Here is an 18659-nt window from a genome sequence, read left to right as displayed (position 1 = left end):
AGTTTGTCACCTGGCTTGGATGAGATTCATACAACCCAGAATGTCTACTTATCTACCTCAGCTGCTGAGAAACTCAGAGGAAAATAGTGCTTGTGTCTGGCAATCTCTGCTCCAGGCTCTTATCTGTGTATGTGCTTCTCAAAACTAATTTTCAGGGTGGGGTTATTTGGTCAAAATTGTTAAAGTCTCTGTTATAAATGCAGTTGCGATTGCAGCATAAACAGGGGCTGGAATAGAAGGGAACCAACATGTACGGATGTGAGAGTTGGATCATAAAGAAGGCTGAGCCCTGAAGAGTTGATGCTTTCAATTCTTGAGAAGACTCTTGAGAATCTCTTGGATAGCAAGGAGAGCCAACCAGTCTATCCTGAAGGAAATCAGTCCTGAATTGTCATTGGAAGGACTGATGCTGAAGCTGAAACTCCAATCCTTTGGCCACCTGATGTGAAAAGGTGACTCATTTGAAAAGACCCTGATGTTGGGAAAGATTGAAGGTAGGAGAAGGGGGCGACAGAGGATGAGATGGTTGGATGGCATCACCGACTCAACGGACATGAGTTTGAGTAAACTCTGGGAGTTGGTGATGGACAGAGGGGCCTGGTGTGCTGCAGTCCATGGGGTCACAAAGAGTCAGATGGGACTGAACTGAACTGACTAAGGCTGCACCCCTGCATGCCTCTGAGTTTCCTGCACCTTCTGCTGGGCCCACTGAGGCACAGGCTCTAGGTACAGCTGATGGTGGGGGGCCTCGATGGGGCAGGGGACACCCTCCCCCCAACCCTGGCTCTTTGAGCACCACACCACAAGCTCACAACCCAGGAAATCTCAAGAGAGACCTGGGTGGGTGCCTCAACCTCCCTTAACAAAGGGGCTTCAGCTCTCTCCTTACTTGGCTGGGACCTTCCTGGCCCCTGCCTGGCCCCTGGGGGTCACCTGGCTGCCAGAAGCATGACTGTATCAGCAGGAAATCCACAGCTGACCCCTGCGTGTCCGATCACAGGCGGTGGAAGGAGAGCTAAGCACACCGCTGGGGACGTGGGCTGGGAAGGGAACGGGGCGGCCTGTGTTCTGACCACAGGGCTCTGGGGCACCAAGCTGCAGCAGGAGGGGGCAGCGGGGCCCAGGGGACATGACTAAACAGGAGAGGTGACACGTTCGGCGTCACTGCCATGGGCAGTGGGCCCATCACCGCCGATCATGAGCCACACAGGAAGGTGGAAATTGATCGTGCCAGGCTGATGTAACAAAACAGCCAGCGCCCTGGGTCACCGTGGGCCAGGAGGCGCCCAGGTAACGACCTAAAGTGACTCAATGTACGGCTTCCTCATCCCTGAATCACCAGCTCTTGAATCTTGAGTCACAGTCTATTAGCTCCCAGGCCAGGACAGAGGAAATCAATTCTTCCTTTTTCCTCTGAGCCCAGCAGATGTATCTTTCCTGCCATTATCTTGTCAGTGGGCCGCCTTGTCTTAAGAGGCAAATGGAACCGGCAGGCTGGGAAGACTCTTGCCAGTTGTTCCATAGGTAATTAGTTTGATCTTCACAGCAGCGGGGCCCCTGAGTGGGCAAGTCTGCCCAGAGAAGAACACGAGCTGAGAAACTTAAGCATGAATGTTTCGGGCAGAAAGAGCCCCGCCGTCACCTCAAGTGGCTGCTGGCAACTGGAACCAGCTCTGGTCACACTCTCTGTCATCTGAGAAGCAACAATCAATGTCTGGCAGGGTAGGGAAAGGAGCTCAGAGGACAGCCTTGTGCAGAGAGCATGGCCGGCATGGAACATGTGGCCAGAGGGTAAGAGCTGAACCAACCAGAGCCCAACACAGGCACAGTGAAATGTCACCTCCAGAGTGAAACAGAAGGAAGCATACCCATGATGAGAATCAGGAAGTTCTTGTCCTGATAGAGAGGGGCTGGGGGACAGGGCAGCGTGGAGCCACGGGGAGGCCACAGCCCTCAGTCTGGGAGGTGAGCTTTGGCTCCACGCTGCTCTCTGGGCGAGGACGCGGCCCTCCGCCTCCTGGATGGCACGGACACGACGCACAGAGCACCGTCCTGCTGTTCCACCTGGGATTAAGAGCTGCTGACCCCTTGCGGACACCGCCCACCCCCCAGGCCACACCTGCCTCTCAGGCGCTCAGGAACCCAATGAGCTCTTAGCCCTCTCTTCTGCAAAAGTGGGAGTCACTCTGCCCTGTGTAAGCTCCGTGTTGAGGTAAATCATATGCTCCCGGGACACACGGGTGGCAACTCGGAATAAACTCCTAGTGTTTTCAGCTCATTTGCAGCAAAATGTAAACAAACAACTTACAAATACAGTCCAGACAGACACGGCCGTGGAGCAAAACAAACTACTGCCACTTGCTGCTGGCGAGGCCCTTTGTGGGGAAACTGAGTCAGTGTCTGGAGCCCAAGCTCTCAGGTCCCCAGCGCTCGCCACCCACCACTCGGGGTGGGGTGCGTGCCATGGCGTACCATCTCAGAGCCTTGCAGCATCCATCCTTGGTACCACTGCACCATCTTCAGCCTCCTCTCGGCATGAATGATTGTCTGTACAAAGTCTTTGCTGAGTATCCCTCGCCCAGAAAGCCCCAACCATGAGTACAGACTCAGAGACAGACAACAGGTCATGGGAGGACCATTCAGATGGACCCCAACAAAAGATTATTCTCTAGAACGCTTGCCCTCCCACGGGCATGTCTATGAGACCTGGTTTAGAAGAGCTGCTCTGAGAGGTGGGTGGAGGCAGAGACCTTCCTCCAGGGCCCTGCAGCAGCTCTTCCACGAAGACCCTGTAAGGGTTGACCCGGGTCTTCACTGGCACTTGGGGATGCTGCTGCCTTGGGAGGTTGCTCTTCATCCTGCCCAACTCCCTGTTCATAAAGATGTGGAGGACACCCTGCAAGCAAAATGTTAGTCAGAGTAAATAAAGTCAAGAGAAAGAAATGGAGAAGAATTCCAGAGACAAGGCACAAGCATGAGATTCAAGGAGGCAAGAAGGAGGGCTGGCGTCAGCAGGGCTAATACCGGGATCTGTATTTTCCTGAAAGTCACTGAAGTTGCTAAATTAAAAACTTGCTGAAAATAGACAATTTAAGTCTAGTCTCCATCCCATTGTCCCTGGGAACTGGGAACTGCTCTGCCAGCTGTGTTCTGCAGCCAGGGAGGTCTCTGCCTGGGGACGTCTCTGTCCTGGGGAGGTCTCTTCCCAGAGAGGTCTCTGCCTGGAGAGGTCTCTGTTCTGGGGAGGTCTCTGCCTGGGGAGATCTCTGTCCTGAGGAGGTCTCTGCCTGGGGAGATCTCTGTCCTGGGGAGGTCTCTGCCCAGAGAGGTCTCTGCCTGGGGAGGTCTCTGCCTGGGGACGTCTCTGTCCTGGGGAGGTCTCTGCCCAGAGAGGTCTCTGCCTGGGGAGGTCTCTGCCTGCAGAGGTCTCTGTTCTGGGGAGGTCTCTGCCTGGGGAGATCTCTGCCCTGAGGAGGTCTCTGCCCAGAGAGGTCTCTGCCTGGGGAGGTCTCTGTTCTGGGGAGGTCTCTGCTAGAGAGGTCTCTGCCTGGGGAGGTCTCTGCCTGGGGAGCTCTCTGTTCTGGGGAGGTCTCTGTCCTGAGGAGGTCTCTGCCTAGAGAGGTCTCTGCCTAGAGAGGTCTCTGCCTGGGGAGGTCTCTGTCCTGGGGAGGTCTCTGCCTGGGGAGGTCTCTGTATGGGGGAGATCTCTGTCTTGGAGTGGCCTTTCCCTCCACCACCATCCTCCCCCACCCCCAGGGGCCAATCCAGTGACCCCTGGTCTGAATCAAAGCCCACTTCCTTTGTGTCAGCATCTCCGCAGCTGTTCCCTAAAGGAAGTGAGACTCCCCCTGGGTCACATGGCAGAGAGAGACAGCTCTTCCTTGCAGGCCTTTTCAGGGCCTCTCACGCCCTGCTGCGCTCAGAACAAAGGGTCAGCAACACCTCTCAGGGATGGAGGTGAGAGCAGGAGAAATGCCCGTCCCCGGGTTGGGTGACACCTCCAGGTGGTGTTACAGGAACGAGGGCCAGCTGGGCTGAGGGCACAGACTCTGGAGAGGGAGGCACGCAGAGCTGGAGGACACCACGCTTCTGCCCCACTGATGCTTTGGCCCAATCAGGTGTTTAAACACAAACCTGACAGTGATTCACCAAAGAGCCAGACAAAGAAAGGCTCCTTCTACAAGTCGGGAGCTCCACAGGCCGCCTTCCAGGGCGCAGTCACGGAAGGCCTGAGGCTGGAGAGGCCCCTCACCCATTCCAGGCCAGCCTGGACGGAGGACAGGCCGGCACCCCACCCTCCCTACGGGGGACGGGAAGATCTCCTGCTGTTAGTGCTGGGGCGGGGGGTGGATACCAATGGGGGCAGAGGGCTCAGCGAAGGCCCTACCCGCTGGGCAGCCCTACTTCTCATCCCCAAGGCCCTGGGGAGCCGTTGGTAGCCTGTGACGCCAGGCTGGATGAAGCACAAGCTGGAATCAAGACTGCTGGGAGAAATATCAATAAGCTCAGATATGCAGATGATGTCACCCTCATGGCAGAAAGTGAAGAAGAACTAAAGAGCCTCTTGATGAAAGTGAAAGAGGAGAGTGAGAAAGTTGGCTTAAAGCTCAACATTCAGAAAATGAAGATCTGGCATCTGGTCCCATCACGTCATGGCTAATAGATGGAGAAATAATGGAAATAGTGAGAGACTTTATTTTTTAGGGTTCCAAAATCACTGCAGATGGTGACTGCAGCCATGAAATTAAAAGACGTTTGATCCTTGGAAGAAAAGCTATGACCAACCTAGACAGCATATTAAAAAGCAGAAACATTACTTTGCTGACAAAGGTTCTAGTCAAGGCTGTGGTTTTTCCAGTGGTCATGTATGGATGTGACAGTCTGACTATAAAGCAAGCTGAGAGCCGAAGAACCGATGCTTCTGAACTGTGGTGTTGGAGAAGACTCTTGAGAGTCCCTTGGACTGCAGGAGATCCAACCAGTCCATCCTAAAGGAGATCAGTCCTGAATAATCATTGGAAGGACTGATGCTGAAGCTGAAACTCCAATCCTTTGGTCACCTGATGCAAAGAGCTGACTCATTGGAAAAGACCCTGATGCTGGACAAAATTGAAGGCAGGAGGAGAAGGGGATGACAGAGGATGAGATGGTTGTACGGCACCACCGACTTGATGGACATGAGTTTGAGCAAGCTCCAGACCAACTACTGATGGAAAGGGAAGCCTGGCGTGCTGTAGTCCATGGGTTTCAAACAGTTGGACATGACTGAAAGACTGAACTTAACTGAAAGGCTTTGGAATAACAGGTTGCTTCTTCCCCTTGTGAAATATATGTATATATATATATATATATATATATATATATGAAATATATATAATGTATATATATAATATATATATATATAAAATATATATATATATATATCTTAAGATCCCCAACCACTGATCAAACCCAAGTCCCCTGCAGTGGAAGGTCAGAGTCCTAACCCCTGGACATCCAAGGAATTCTCTAAGGACACAAGACTTGATAGAGTATAAAACAGATATTTTCATTATAGGGGATCAAGTACTGATACCTGCTACAACGCCATCACCCTCAAGAACACTGCTCTCAGTGAAAGAAGCCAGGAACTAAAGGTCACACATTGCACGATCGCATTTATGTGAAATGTCCAGAAGAGGCAAATCCACAGAGACAGAAAGCAGCCCGGTGTTTGTGAGGCAGGAGGATGCAAGCTTTCCTTTGTGGTGACAAGGACGGCTTGGAACTGACAGAGGTGGTGTTTGCACCACCTCGTGAATCTGCTAGATGGAGATTGTTTATTTTGCTAGATGTTTAGCTAAAATGTTTTGTAAATGTGTATCCTGCTGAATGCGTCATTTATTTTAAATTTTATCTATTTATTTGGCTGCGCTGGGTCTTCACTTCTGCGCGGGCCTTTCTCTAGGTGCAGTTCCCGGGCTGCAGAGCACAGCTCAGTATTTGTGGCCCACGGGCTTAGCTGCTCCGTAGCATGTGGAATCCTCCCAGACCAGGGACCGAACCCGTGTCTCCTGCACTGGCAGGCGGATTCCTCACTACCGAGCCACCAGGGAAGCCCTGGACTGTTCACTTTAAAATGGTTAATTGTGTGCTATGTGAATTTCATGTCAATAAAAAGTATATTTTGAAGATACCGCATCTCTGTTATGTAGGCTTGCCCATCTTGTAGTTTAAAAGTTGTGAAAGCGTTAAGCTCTCAGAGGTGAACTGACGTTAAGGTAAAAAGACTTCAGACCTGAAGAAGCAACCAGAATGTGTTCTTTCCACCCCCCTTTACCTGGCTCTCAGAGGCGGTCCAGCCTTTCTGTCTGGGATGGTGAGAGGCCACTCTCTGAGTCCAGATGCTTTCTTCGTCCGAGGTGTCCACGTCGGCCAGATACTGGGAGGGCAGCTGCTCATTCCTGAGGATGTTTGTCCCTTTGGAGTAAGAATGGGGTTGGGTTATGTGGAGTGAAAAACTGAAGGCCAGTGGGCGTTTTATCCAATGAAGAAAAATGAGAGATCAAAGATAACAGAGACATGATTCTACTCCACTGGTGATATGGGGCTGAAGATCCCTCAACTGAGACAAGAAGGGATCAGAGTCCTTGTTCCCCCACAGGGAACTTTGGGGACAGAAGCCCCCGCCCCGGCCAGCACTCACTGGGGGCCCCAAGCGTTGGAAGCCAGGTGGTGCCTTGTGTGGCAGACGTCGGTCCCGGCAAGTTTCCACGCGTGGACATGACTTTGCCTCTTTCCACCTTAGTCTCTGGGGGCTGGCTTTCTTGCCAGACTAGTCACTGATGACTGACTAGTCATCGGTGACCGACGGGTCACTGATGGTGTGGCTTCAGAGGCTTATTCCTGGGCTCTGGTGGTGGAAGATCCCCCAAGTCCTCACCAGAAAGTACCCTCCAAGCTCCAAGTTGGCCTGGGGCACACCATACACAGCCATGCTGGGACAGGGAAGGAGTGAGCTTGTGTGGGAGGACACACAGGAGCCCATGTCCCAGGAGTCAGCGTCCACAAGCTGCTCTTGTGCCTGACTTGCCGTGGGGCTCTGCCGACACCCTGCACGGCCTGGGGGCGGGGCTCTGAGCTCAGATGAGGCTCTGGCCCTGCCCACCCTGTGGCTGCAGCCCAGGAGACCTGTGCTGAGGACCTGGGGAAGCCGTGCTGGACACCTGGCCTCTGTGGGCTTGTCAACGTGTGTAGCTTTAAGCCAGTCCGTTTGTGATAAGTTGTTACTCGGCAATAGCTAACAGATACAACCATCCCATTTAAAGTCCCCAACACTGTGGTGAGTTAGGCGCTGGCCCTGGTTTACAGTGAGGGCACCGAGGCCTGGTGGTTAAGGGGTTTGATCAGGCACACACCGTACTCCTTTAAAGCTCAGACCCTGTGGCTTGTCTGATACATTTATTGAGACAGCACTACCGATCAGTCTCCCATACTTGCAGTAAGACGCTCCCGATTTAAGAGGAGAGGTGACAGTCTTAGAGTCCATGAAATAGGGTAGCGAGTTGGCCAGCAGAGCTGGGCTTGGTACTCAAAGCTGCCGGTTCCCCCAGGCACCTGCCCCAGCTCCACAGAGTCTGTCTCCCCCTCCCCTCCCGCTGCCCCCGCCATCCGCGTGCTGGGGGTGATGAGGGACCCCGGGAGGAAATGTGCTGATCTACGTCTTCATCCAAAGACTCAGTCAATGTAGATTCACTTATCCATTGTTTGTGGGGAAATAAAAGTCCCCTCCCCACCTCCCAAATGCCTCCAGCATCTTAATGGGCGTGTGGATCATGAGATTAGAGTCCCTATAATACAATGAAAAGGGAAAATGGAAAAAAGACCCATTTCCTGGCAGACACTGTCTAACTACATTTCCCCGGGAGCTGGCCCCCACTGCGGTCAGGTCAGGCGGGAGCACACTGTGGCGGGCAGCCTGTGCTGTCTGTGGTCTCATCGGCTTCTACATCACTCGGATACCTGACCCCCTGGACCCCGGTGCCCGCTCCCACAGGGCACAGAGACAGACAGCGATTCGAGATTTCATCTCAAAGCCACTGACAACAAAATCAAACTGAGCGAACCCAGGGCCTCAGCACTTGCAGACCTCCCGAGTCACAGCTGGCAGGCAGGCGGCCCAGACGGACCTGCACCCTATTTCGGTCCCAGGTTTGGAACTGCCTGGTCTTGCGGTCAGGAAGGTTGGTCCAGGTGGCCGGTGACCCTAGTCATTTCAGGGACACCTGTGTGTCTCTATCCCACTCCCACTCGACGTCCCCTGTCACAGGCGGCAGTGAGCTGTGTGGCCAGCCAGGGGGTTGAGCTGGTACCTCTGAGGGTTACGGGGAGGCATCCCACCCCGGGGAGCTCCGGTGACAATGGCATCTGCCAGGACCGCGAATGCTGGACAATCCCAGGAAGGAAGGGGCTCCTGGCAATCGGCCAGTGTCCCGGCACGGATCGGGATGGGGAGGGGGGCCAGGTTCCAGTGACCCCCTCCTCTACACCGAGCCTGTGTGGAAGACCACCGTCAAGCACACTTACCGGGAGTGGCAGCGACCCCGGGGCCTGCAGTGCAGGACTCTCCCGGCAGGCAGGGCTCCGAGAGCTCGTCTAGTCCAGCAGGCGAGAGGCCGACCCTCTGCTCTTCTGGACGGGGGTGGCACCCAGGGGCCCTGGCATCAGCCTGGTCCAGGATCCCAGCCTCCTGGGGGGTGGTCTCTTCTGCACAGGGGTCATCTGTGAGGGCCTGAGCACATGGGAACGGTCGGCAGGTTTCACTAGGAACAGGCAGCTCCTTGGAATGTGGGTCTTTCCAGTCCAAGGACTGAGAGTTTTCAGGTATCATTCGACAGACCAAACACAAGTCACCCCTCCTCTCCACCCCAGCAATTCAACTCCCTTTCATTTCAAAGGGCTCTGGACTTGCCACCAGAGCAGGACCGTGGACCAAAGACCTGATGGGTGCCGGCTCCCACCTCTCTGCCCTGTTGGGCCCTGCACCCAGGGGTCTGTAGATCGCCCTGGGTGGACCCCGTCCTGGGCTGGCACCACCTGCGCCAGGGCGCTGAGACGTCAGGGTTCCAGCTGGGGCGCCATCACTCTGGGGCTGGGGTGCGCCAGCCTGTCTCCAGTCCCTCATGGAAGGGATCCCGTGAGGCAGAGATCACCCCTTTTCCACGTGAGGTGGGAGGCGAGGAGCCTCACACAGGTCGCCCAGACCAAGGGCACAGAGCCAAGGAGCCAAGGCTCTCCCCGGCAGCACACCCAGGCTCTCCAGGACAGGAGGGTGTGAGGCTTCTGTACCCCGACTCCAGTTGCCTCCCCCCTCCGCTGCTATGCCTGCAGGGCCATCAGACTGTCGCCCAGAATGCTGTCCTTTCCTGGGGCCCGAAAACCTGTCCCCCAGGTTAACTCAGGGGTGAAAAGAGAGTCCACTGACCTGCAGGCTGTCTGTGGCCCCTGAGACCGAGGACAGGCTTGGCGGGTGACCACAGGACGGATCGGAGTCGTCGGAGTCGGCCTCAAAGTCCCAGCCGTGGATGGGGAGGAGGCGCTTTTTCTGAGCAGGAAGGGATTCCAGGGAGAGGGGAGGGAGGGTCAGCCTGATTGGGGGGGGCCAGACTTCATGACCCCAGGCAGCAGGGGGTTGGGGGAGAGGGTGCTTCCACAGGCCCATCTGCCTTCTGTGCTAGACACGAACTCGAGCAGACCCCGAGGAGGCTCTGAGGGCTGCCCAGAGCCCACCCCCATCACAGGATCTGCACCCCCAGCCCCTCTTAGAAGAGCAGGGGCAAATACCCGCTGGGCCTCCGACGGGCACCTGGCTGCTCAGAGGTGCTGAGGTCGCAGGCCCGGGCCGCAGCCTCGGGGGGCAGGCGGGGTTTCTCAGGCTAAGGGGGCCCTCCCGCCTCTCCCCCCTTGGTGAAGGAGGGGCGCCCAGCACGGGGAGGAGGTAGGGAAGGGGCCCCCCAAGAGCTCCTTCACCTCTAGATTCTAGAGCAGAGCTGAGTTCCAAATCCTTCCTTCATAATGGTTTCCACCCTTCGAATGTATTTGCAGGGAATATTTCAGACACTAGAGAGTGTTTCGGGAGCCCAGTAAATAAACAGCACAAGTACAGTTTTATTTTCGTAAGAAGATGCATGTGCTCCCCAGGGAGCAGCTGGCAGAACTGCCAGTGTGGATCTCAGAGACCCCCTGACTCTCCAAGGGTCTCCATCCAGCACCGCCCACCCTGCCCCTCCCCTCCCCCATCCTCTTCTGTCGTCCCGCCCAGACCCCCAGAGGCTCTCTTTCCTGCCTTTATCATCAACAATAAGTTAAAAACTAAGGGAAAACAGGGCTTCCCTGGTGGCTCAGTGGCAGAATCCACCTGTCAATGCAGGAGACACAGGTTTGATCCCTGGTGGGAAGATCACACATGCCAAGGAGCAACTAAGCCGAAGCACCAGAATCACTGAGCCTGCGTGCTCGAGCCCGGGAGCCACAGCTACTGAGCCCACGCGCTGAAGGTCCTGAAGCCCACGTACCCCGAGCACGCGCTTTGCAACAGCAGTGAGTGAAGTCGCTCAGTCGTGTCTGACTCTTTGCACCTCCGTGGACTGTAGCCCACCATGCTCCTCTGTCTGTGGGATTTTTCAGGCAAGAAGACTGGAGTGGGTTGCCATTTCCTTCTCCAGGGGATCTTCCCAACCCAGGGATCGAACCCAGGTCTTCTGCATTGTAGACGGACGCTCTACCCTCTGAGCCCCCAGGGAAGTCCTTGCAACAGCAGAGGCCCTTCCAGCGAGAAAGATGAGCGCTGCAGCTAGAGAGAAAGCCCTGCAGCTAGAGAGGAAGCCCCGCAGCTAGAGAGGAAGCCCCGCTCGCTGCAGCTAGAGAGAAAGCCCCGCTCGCTGCAACTAGAGAGAAAGCCCCGCTCACTGCAACTAGAGAGAAAGCCAACATGCAGCCACAAAGCCCCGGCAGGGCCAAAAATAGCTAATAAATAAAATATAGAACACAGTCTTAAAAAGATAGGTGAAAACAGGCATAAACCAATAAAACCAAGACTCATGGTTGGCTATCAACAAAAGCAAGAAAGTTCACAGAGGAGAGCGGGAGGGGGCTGCTTCCCTGAAAGGTACAAAGGCTGACTGGGGGACACCGGTGCCCTCAGGAGCCGTGGGTGTCAGGGCTCTTGTCCGGATGGGCCAGGCTGGAGGTCCAGGCAGGCCCCGCCCTCCGCTGCGTGCTCTGGGTTCCCTCCGGGATACCGATGCTGAGAGCTGAGAGGACACCTGGATTTGGTACCCAGCCATCTCAGAGACCGTGGGACACGGCGGAGGCGGGCGGGTCTCCGGGCTCCTGCCAGGTTAGCTAGTGGAGGCACGCAGAGCCTGAGGTTTCTCCGGAAATCAGAACAGAGGCTCCAGCTTCAGGGGGAAGGGGGCGGGGCGGGGGAAAGACCTACCTGGCTGCCGAGGGGCTGGGGCTGGGCCGCCGGGCCCCATTCTGCATCCTCTTCAGCCTGCTCGTCCTCTCCACTTGGGTCTCCGGGCATCTGCTCGGGCCCACCTGCGGCGGATGCCTGCGTGACTCCACCAGGGAGAGCGACGGGGACAAACCCCCCACCCCCCCACCCACCCATCCGTCCATCCCCCCACCTCCACCTGCTGTGAAGCTCCCTGACCAGGCCCTTTGCTGGCCTCCAGAGCCCTATCAGAGCATCGCTTAGGGCTGGTCCGAATCACAGCAGGAAACCAACCCCCCGCCTCACTTTCACCAACAGTCGCCTTCACTGACCACCTCCTAGGGATCTGAAGGCACTGCGGTGTGGCGGGCGCTGTCAGGTTCAGCCCAATAAGCCTCTTCACCTGCAGTCCATTCACCGCGTTCTCAGCAGCGGCCCGGGCTTGGGGGGCGAGGCCCAGCCGCTAGCACCCCTCCCCGCCTCTCCGTCTGAGCCCCCCAGGCCTGCCCCCTCTCCCCCGTTACCCCCACTGCAGCCTCATTTCCCCCTCTTTTCTCCTGTTCGCACTGGCCTGGCCTGGCCTGGGATCTTCTCTTGACACTACCGGGATGACGCCGTGAATTCTGGGGCTCAGTCTGGCAGCCTCGGGGATGATCCCCCCTGCTCAGGGGCCGAGGCACCCTGGCGCCTCTGTGAGCAGGAGGGACTTACTCCGGACGTCGGGCGCGCTCCGCACTCCATCAGGTAAACCGACGATGCAGGCAAAGGCGCTGAGCAGACAGGCGTTCTCCGGGAGCCGCCTGCCCGAGCCGGGCTTCCTTTCCTGCCCCCGCCCCCACTGCCTTCCCGTCCTGTTTCGGGCGCGGAAGAGGGGGGCGTGGGGAACGCGCCCAACCCTCTGAAGCCTCCCACGCAGGGAAGACCCCGGCGGCCCCCCGACCTGCTTCCCTGCCTGGCCCGGGTTTCGAAACATTCACTTTAATCCTTTCTTCTCTGTAAGTTTGAATACTTTTTTTTAAAGGCACGACCTCCTCATTTCGCGCTCGCTTCCCGCGCCCCTTCCTGTCTGCTGCACTGATACGGGCCAGCAGGGAGAAGGCAGCTCCCCCGACCCCATCACCCCGCCTGGGCCCGCAGCCCCCGAGCGGCAGCGGCCGGAACCGGGTCTTCGGTTGCCTCGCAGCGCCACCTCCTGGCCCTCAGCGGTGACAGTTCGGAGACGAGAGGTTGCGGGTGGTACCGGCTCCCGCAGCGCCGGGCCCTGGCTGGGCCGTCAGAATCCTCCTGGCTTTTTACCTAAGGCGGATTCCTGAGCCCACTCGGGTCTCTAGAAATAAGCGCCCCCCACACCGGGGCGAGGCCCAGGTCCTCAGGGTTGTGACGTGGCTGTGGTTTCCCACCGCGAGCCGGGACTTGAGATTCTCAGATGCTCCGCAGGATGGCGCTTCCCACCTTGCCTGTGGTTCCCACGCCTGAGCCCTGCGCAGGGGGCCGGACCACACTCCTGCTGCAGGAAGACCCCTCGGCTGGCTGGCTGCTGGCTGGCCGAGCCAGCACAGGGATTTACTGATAAGCTCCGGCCGAGATAGAGATATGGGTCACGGAGAAGCAGCCCAGGGAGGAGGTGGGGAACCGGAACCCCCCCCCCCCAAGAATAGGGTGACGGTGCCTCCCCGTGTCCCCGGGGCACCCCTAGTGACGCTGGCTGTCTCAGCGTGGTTCTCAGGAGGACCTCTTTACTCTTAAAAATGTCTTGGTTTCCATGATTTATCACATGCCCCCACAGCCCCCACCCAGGGAAGGTCCCTCAGCCCGACGGCGGTCTGTCTCTCCAGGTGCTAAGAGCCATTACAGGTGAGGGTGCCTCTGGGTGGTCTGTGCTAAATTCAACAGCGTCCTAAGGGACTGCCCTGGCGGTCCAGTCGGCTGACTCCAAGTTCCCAATGCAGGGGCCTGGGTTCGACCCCTGGCCAGGGAACTAGATCCCTCATGCTGCAACTAAGTGTTCAGATGGTGCCACTGAAGATCCCGGGTGCTGCAAACACCTAAGGCCCCAAGTGCCACAACTAAGACCTGGGAAGCCAAAGGAATCTGAATGGACACAACAAAACCCGCACGGGGTGCCGAGACCCCTCTGAGACCTGGGCCAGGCCCAGTCGCGTCAAATGCCCTGGGGGTGGCCATGCCCAGCTTCTGCATCCTCCCATTAACCTGGGGCTGGAGGGGGCACAAGACACAAGGCGGCCCCTCCCCAGAAGGCCCAGGGCAGATGGCCAGGCTGGGGCACAGTGAGGACACCCTCAGTCTCAGGAGCATGTCACCTTCTCTGGACCTGCAGGGGCTCCAGACCCGAGGGCACTGGCCTTGGTCCCCCAGGTAGAGACAGTCAAGATGCTGAGCCCCCAGACAGTGGCCTAATAGCTCCAGTAGCCTGGATGCCTGGCCAGGTGTAACGGCAGCGCTGGGGCTCAGGGGACAGGCTGACAGGCTAGTGCTTCCTGAAAACAACGCTCAGTTCTCCCCATTCAAGTCCAGGAGGAACTCCCAAGTTCAAGCAACCTCAGAGCCTTCCCTGAAATATTCGTCTACCCAAATGGCCTCAAGGTGGACCACACAGGTGAACACACGCTGAGTGTAAGAGCACAGTCTGGATTTCATGTTCTTCATGGAACAAATACTTGGATCTAAAACATGAAAGCCACTGATTGAGTTACAATCCATCTCTTCAAGTCTTGATTATCATCAGACTCAACAGGAAATGTTTACTGAAAATACAGAGTCTAGGTGCCAAATCGGACACCTAGGGAGGATGCCCACTTCTTACCTGCTCTCTGCAGCCGCCCACAGAGGGACCGGACCACCTGGGCACTCCCGAAGCGCTTGAAGCGGGCTCTCACGTGCCCGTAGTACCACTCCAGTGAGCCCATCTTCACGACCCTGCAGGCGGGGACACAGAGCTCAGGCTCACGCCTTGCCCTGGGGGGTGCACGCACGCGGGCGTGCGCGCGCGCACACACACACACACACACACACACACACACATACGAGTCCCTGGAAGGGACAGGCCAAGCCCCCCATCTGCAGGACCCTCCGACCTCGAGATCCCACTCACCTGGCCAGGTGGCAGGGGTCACAGAGCCAGCCTTGCTCCTCTGGGTGGGGGTGGCTGCAGCCTCTGCAAGTGAAGAGGTGGCACTCCAGGCATTGCCTCTTGGGGGTCTCAAGGAGCCGGTAGGGCTGCAGGCAGTGGGCGCAGTGGGTGTTATTCAGGTGGGCAGTGTCTGAAAGCAGCTCCCTCTTGGAGTTTTCCTTCTTAATCTTGCCCTTCAACCCCCTTTATTGGAAACAAGAAAATAATGGACCCCTTGTTTTTGCAACAAGCTTTAAATGTATACACACATACACAGAGCTATCAAATTCAGAGATTCAGACAATAGCGACCCCAAAGTCAGGTAATGGTGCCATAGGCAGGCTTTATGTCCACAGCACCACCCCATCCCACTCCAGGGAAGACCAGCAGGCTGGTTTCAAACACGTGCCATCCAGGTAGGCTGGAATTGAAACCCTGTGACTCACTTCTGTGACTCTCTATGAGGTTACATTTTCCCAGGCAGTATGCCCATGACTTTCTTTCATTGCCAAAGGGGGCAAATTGTACAGATTCAGCCTCACGGGAGGGGGCCACCCACCACGGCCCACACAATCTCACGTGACTCAGTGTAACGGGAGGAGGATGGACAGAGGTCCTGGAGCCCAGGTTCATTCCCCAGCTCTTACCCTGAGCCCAGAGATTTTCTGATGCAAAGCCCACAGCCTGCAGGCTCTGCCCAGGCACCCTGTGCAGCTGGACAAGCATGGACCCATGGCCACTAGGACCCAGGGTCCAAGCTCCCTCAGACCAGGTGGGGTTGGCGGCTCCAAGAAACTAGCAGAGATGGGGCCGGGGGAATCCCGGAGGGGTGCACCCTTGTCAGGCCACATGGTTATCTAGAGTAAATCTGTTGCCCAGTTTCATTGTTTAAGAAAAATTAGATCCCATAGGCTGCAACTAAGAGTTTACGTGCTCTAACTAAAGATTCCGAGTGCTGCATACGAAGACCCCTCGTGCTGCAACTAAGACCCAGCACAGCCAAATAAATAAACAGAAGAGGAGGTTAGAGAGACAGAAAATCCAGGAGGTCCTGGTCTGGTTGGAACAGCAGCAGGAGTCAGAGAGGACAGGGCGAGAAGCCTCATCCAGATGTCGGGGAGATGCTGCCTTCTCCAGGGCCCGGCCGGCCACACCCGCTCTGCCTCTGTGGCCTGAGTGAATGGTGCTGAGCTGGGGACAATACTAGGTAAGTGGAGGTCAGGTCGGGACCTGACTGTGAGAGTTGAGAAGCTCAACCCAGACCAGGTGACGGGAGCCATAAGTGTTCAGAATCACAGTGGTCCCACTGCTGCCCGGATGTGCTCAGCCCCTCGGTCATGTCTGACTCTTTGCGACCCATGGACTGTAGCCCGCCAGGCTCCTCTGTTCCTGGGATTCTCTGGGTGAGGATACTGGAGTAGGTTGCTATTCTCTTCTCCAGGGATCTTCCAACCAGAGATCAAACCCAGGTCTCCTGCATTGTAGGCAGACTCTTTACTGTCTGAGTTGTCCGAATAACCTCCCTAAAAAGGCTACACTAAGGGCAAAGTCAGACAGCATTTCCTCCTGGAGCAGGTTGAGCTGACTCCCCAAGTTGGTTTTCCAGAATAAGACTGAAGAGTCCCGGGAAAACCAGTTCTTCACACCAGCAAGTGTTCAATCGCAGCTTCCCGGTGAACTTGCCAAGTGAAACTGACTGGAAAATGTGCCCCCGACAATGAACACACTGCTCTTGTTCTGGCTGCAGAGAATGTCTGCCAAATGTAATATTTTTAGTTTTAGATGAGATCAAATTAATCCATTCTTAGCGACAGAAATTAGCCAGACACTAGATGCCATTGTCTCCAGAGAACTCCGCAGAAACTGTGGTTTCTGATGGGGACGCCCCAGAGCAGGGTGGGGGTCTAAGACAAGGCGGTGATTCTACGGAGCTCGGGGAACCTCCTGATCAAGCTAGGCTTTGGCTGCACTGCGCTGACTTCCCTCTCCCCGCTGTGCACTAAAGTACGCATGAAGACAGACGCAAAATAAGACTCTTGGCCCCCAAGCCAAGTAACCCAGTCTAGAGGTAGCAGGAACCGAAAAACGATTATTCACTGCCAGTCTAGGTAAAACTGCCTTGACAAGGCAAAGAAAGCGTCTGCCGCAGGCTTCCCACCTGGCCCCGCGGAGCACCTGGCCGGGGAAGGGCCTAGTCTTCAGCTCCACTCTTGCTGTCTCTACCTCAGCCAGAGAACCTAGAGGCCACCCCGTGGCTGGGCAGGGCCCTGTCCAGCTTCTCTCCATAAGCATCCTCATTCTCCATCCAGGTAGAGTCAGACCCCCTGGGAAAAGAGATGAGGATATGGGGAGGCAGGGGGATCTCAGGATGCAAAAGTACAGGGCGTGAGGTCCTCTTAAATAAGAGTTCACAGAGTCCAGAGGAGGTGGATGTATTTCAGGTGTTGAACTTGGGGGGAACAGATAAAGACACTCTGCTTTAGACGCTTTAAAACACAACTTCTCTTCTTCACAGCTGGAGAACAGGAGGGTGGGAAGATGGGGACCCCATGTTGGTCCAGCACCAGATGCTGGCCAGCCACAGAGCATATCCACCAACCTGGAGAATCTGAGGGGCCAGAGACACCCACAGCCTGCCAACAGCAAACATGGGGTTGACCAGATGTCCCTGCACTACAGGCGCTTCAGTAGGCAAAAGCCCAGTGTGAAGCTGCAGGTCAAGGTCACCTTCAGGAACACAGATGCCTGGATGAGATGTACCACCAGAAAGAGAGGAAGGCTTGAAGCCACCTGTGTGCTGTGCTGAGTGCGCATGAGGGGAGGAGCAGGAGGTAAGGAGAAGCCAGGCTGAGATGGAAAGACCACAGACCACATCCACTGAGTGGAGAAGACTGGGCTAAAGTGAAGATGGAAAGGGACCGAAGTTGGCGCCGAGGAGGGGAACGGGCAGAACGTCAAGCCCAGTGATTCAGAACAGTGGTTCTCAAACTGTGGTCCAGGGGCCGCCAGGGGTACCCCAGACCCCTTGACAGGGGGCACAGTGTCAAAAGTCTTTTCATAATAACACTAAAGTTTGTCTTTTCTGCTCTTGGGCCCCTGCACTGGCAGTGCAAAAGTAGTGGTGGGTGAAAGCTCTGGGCTCTTGGAACAGATCCAGCCGGAGGGACAGACTGTACCTCTGCTCTCAGAAAGGAAAGGAAAGCAGGACTTATGAAGTGTGTCTCTGATTGAAAGCATGTCAAGTGGGACCTCCTTGCTGGTCCAGTGGTTAAGAATCCGCCTCGCCTGCCAATGCAGGGGACACGGGTTCTTCCCAGGTCCGTGAAGATCCCACATGCCGCCGGGCCACTAAGCCCACGTGCGACAACTACTGAGCTGTGAGCTGCAGCTTCTGAAGCCTGCCTGCCCTGTTGCTCAGTCGCTCAGTCGTGTCTGACCCTGCAACCCCGCGGGCTGCAGCATGTCCGGCTTCCCTGTCCTTCACCATTTTCCAGAGCTCGCTCAAACTCATGTCCAGTGAGTCGGTGATGCCATCCAACCTTCTCATCCTCTGTCACCCCCTTCTCCTCATGCCCTCCATGTGTCCCAACATCAGAGTCTTTTCCAATGAGTTGGGTCTTCGCATCAGGTGGCCAGAGTACTGTTGGAGCTTCAGCTTCAACCTCAGTCCTTCCAGTGAATATTCAGGGATGATTTCCTTTAGGATGGACTGGCCCTAGAGTTCCACAACAAGAGAAGCCATCGCAATGAGAAGCCCTCACACGGCAGTGAAGAATAGCCGCTGCTCACTGCGACCGGAAAAAGCCTGCAGGCAGCAACAAAGACCCAGCACGGCCCAAAATAAACTAATTAATTAAGGAGTATGTCAAGTGATGGTATTAGTTGCTGGTGACAAAATCCAGGCTTTCAAGCTCAGAGAAGACTTTTGGAAAATTTTTATGTCTCTGCTGCCCTGAGCTTCAGAGTTTTCTGTCACAGAGAGGCTTCTAATGAGAGCAGCAGTGATAATGATGCCTGCGATTGCTTTGGTTATGTATAATGAAATGTTCTGAC

General features: G+C 56.0%; 1 protein-coding gene across 1 annotated transcript in view; it reads right to left on the bottom strand.

Moving 5' to 3' along the window:
• The window catches only part of MLPH (melanophilin), a 46188-nt gene that overhangs the window by 8703 nt on the left and 18826 nt on the right, over positions 1–18659 (bottom strand). The window contains exons 3-8 of the mRNA XM_052637312.1: positions 14589–14810; positions 14301–14413; positions 11477–11580; positions 9464–9583; positions 8566–8770; positions 6320–6459 (exon numbers count right to left, since the gene is read on the bottom strand). Of these exons, the coding sequence (XP_052493272.1) occupies positions 6320–6459; positions 8566–8770; positions 9464–9583; positions 11477–11580; positions 14301–14413; positions 14589–14810 (904 nt within the window). The remainder of the gene's footprint in view (positions 1–6319; positions 6460–8565; positions 8771–9463; positions 9584–11476; positions 11581–14300; positions 14414–14588; positions 14811–18659) is intronic.

Source organism: Budorcas taxicolor, chromosome 3 (assembly GCF_023091745.1).
Source record: "Budorcas taxicolor isolate Tak-1 chromosome 3, Takin1.1, whole genome shotgun sequence".
Classification (NCBI taxonomy): domain Eukaryota; kingdom Metazoa; phylum Chordata; class Mammalia; order Artiodactyla; family Bovidae; genus Budorcas; species Budorcas taxicolor.
This window is presented reverse-complemented; position numbering and strand designations above follow the sequence as displayed.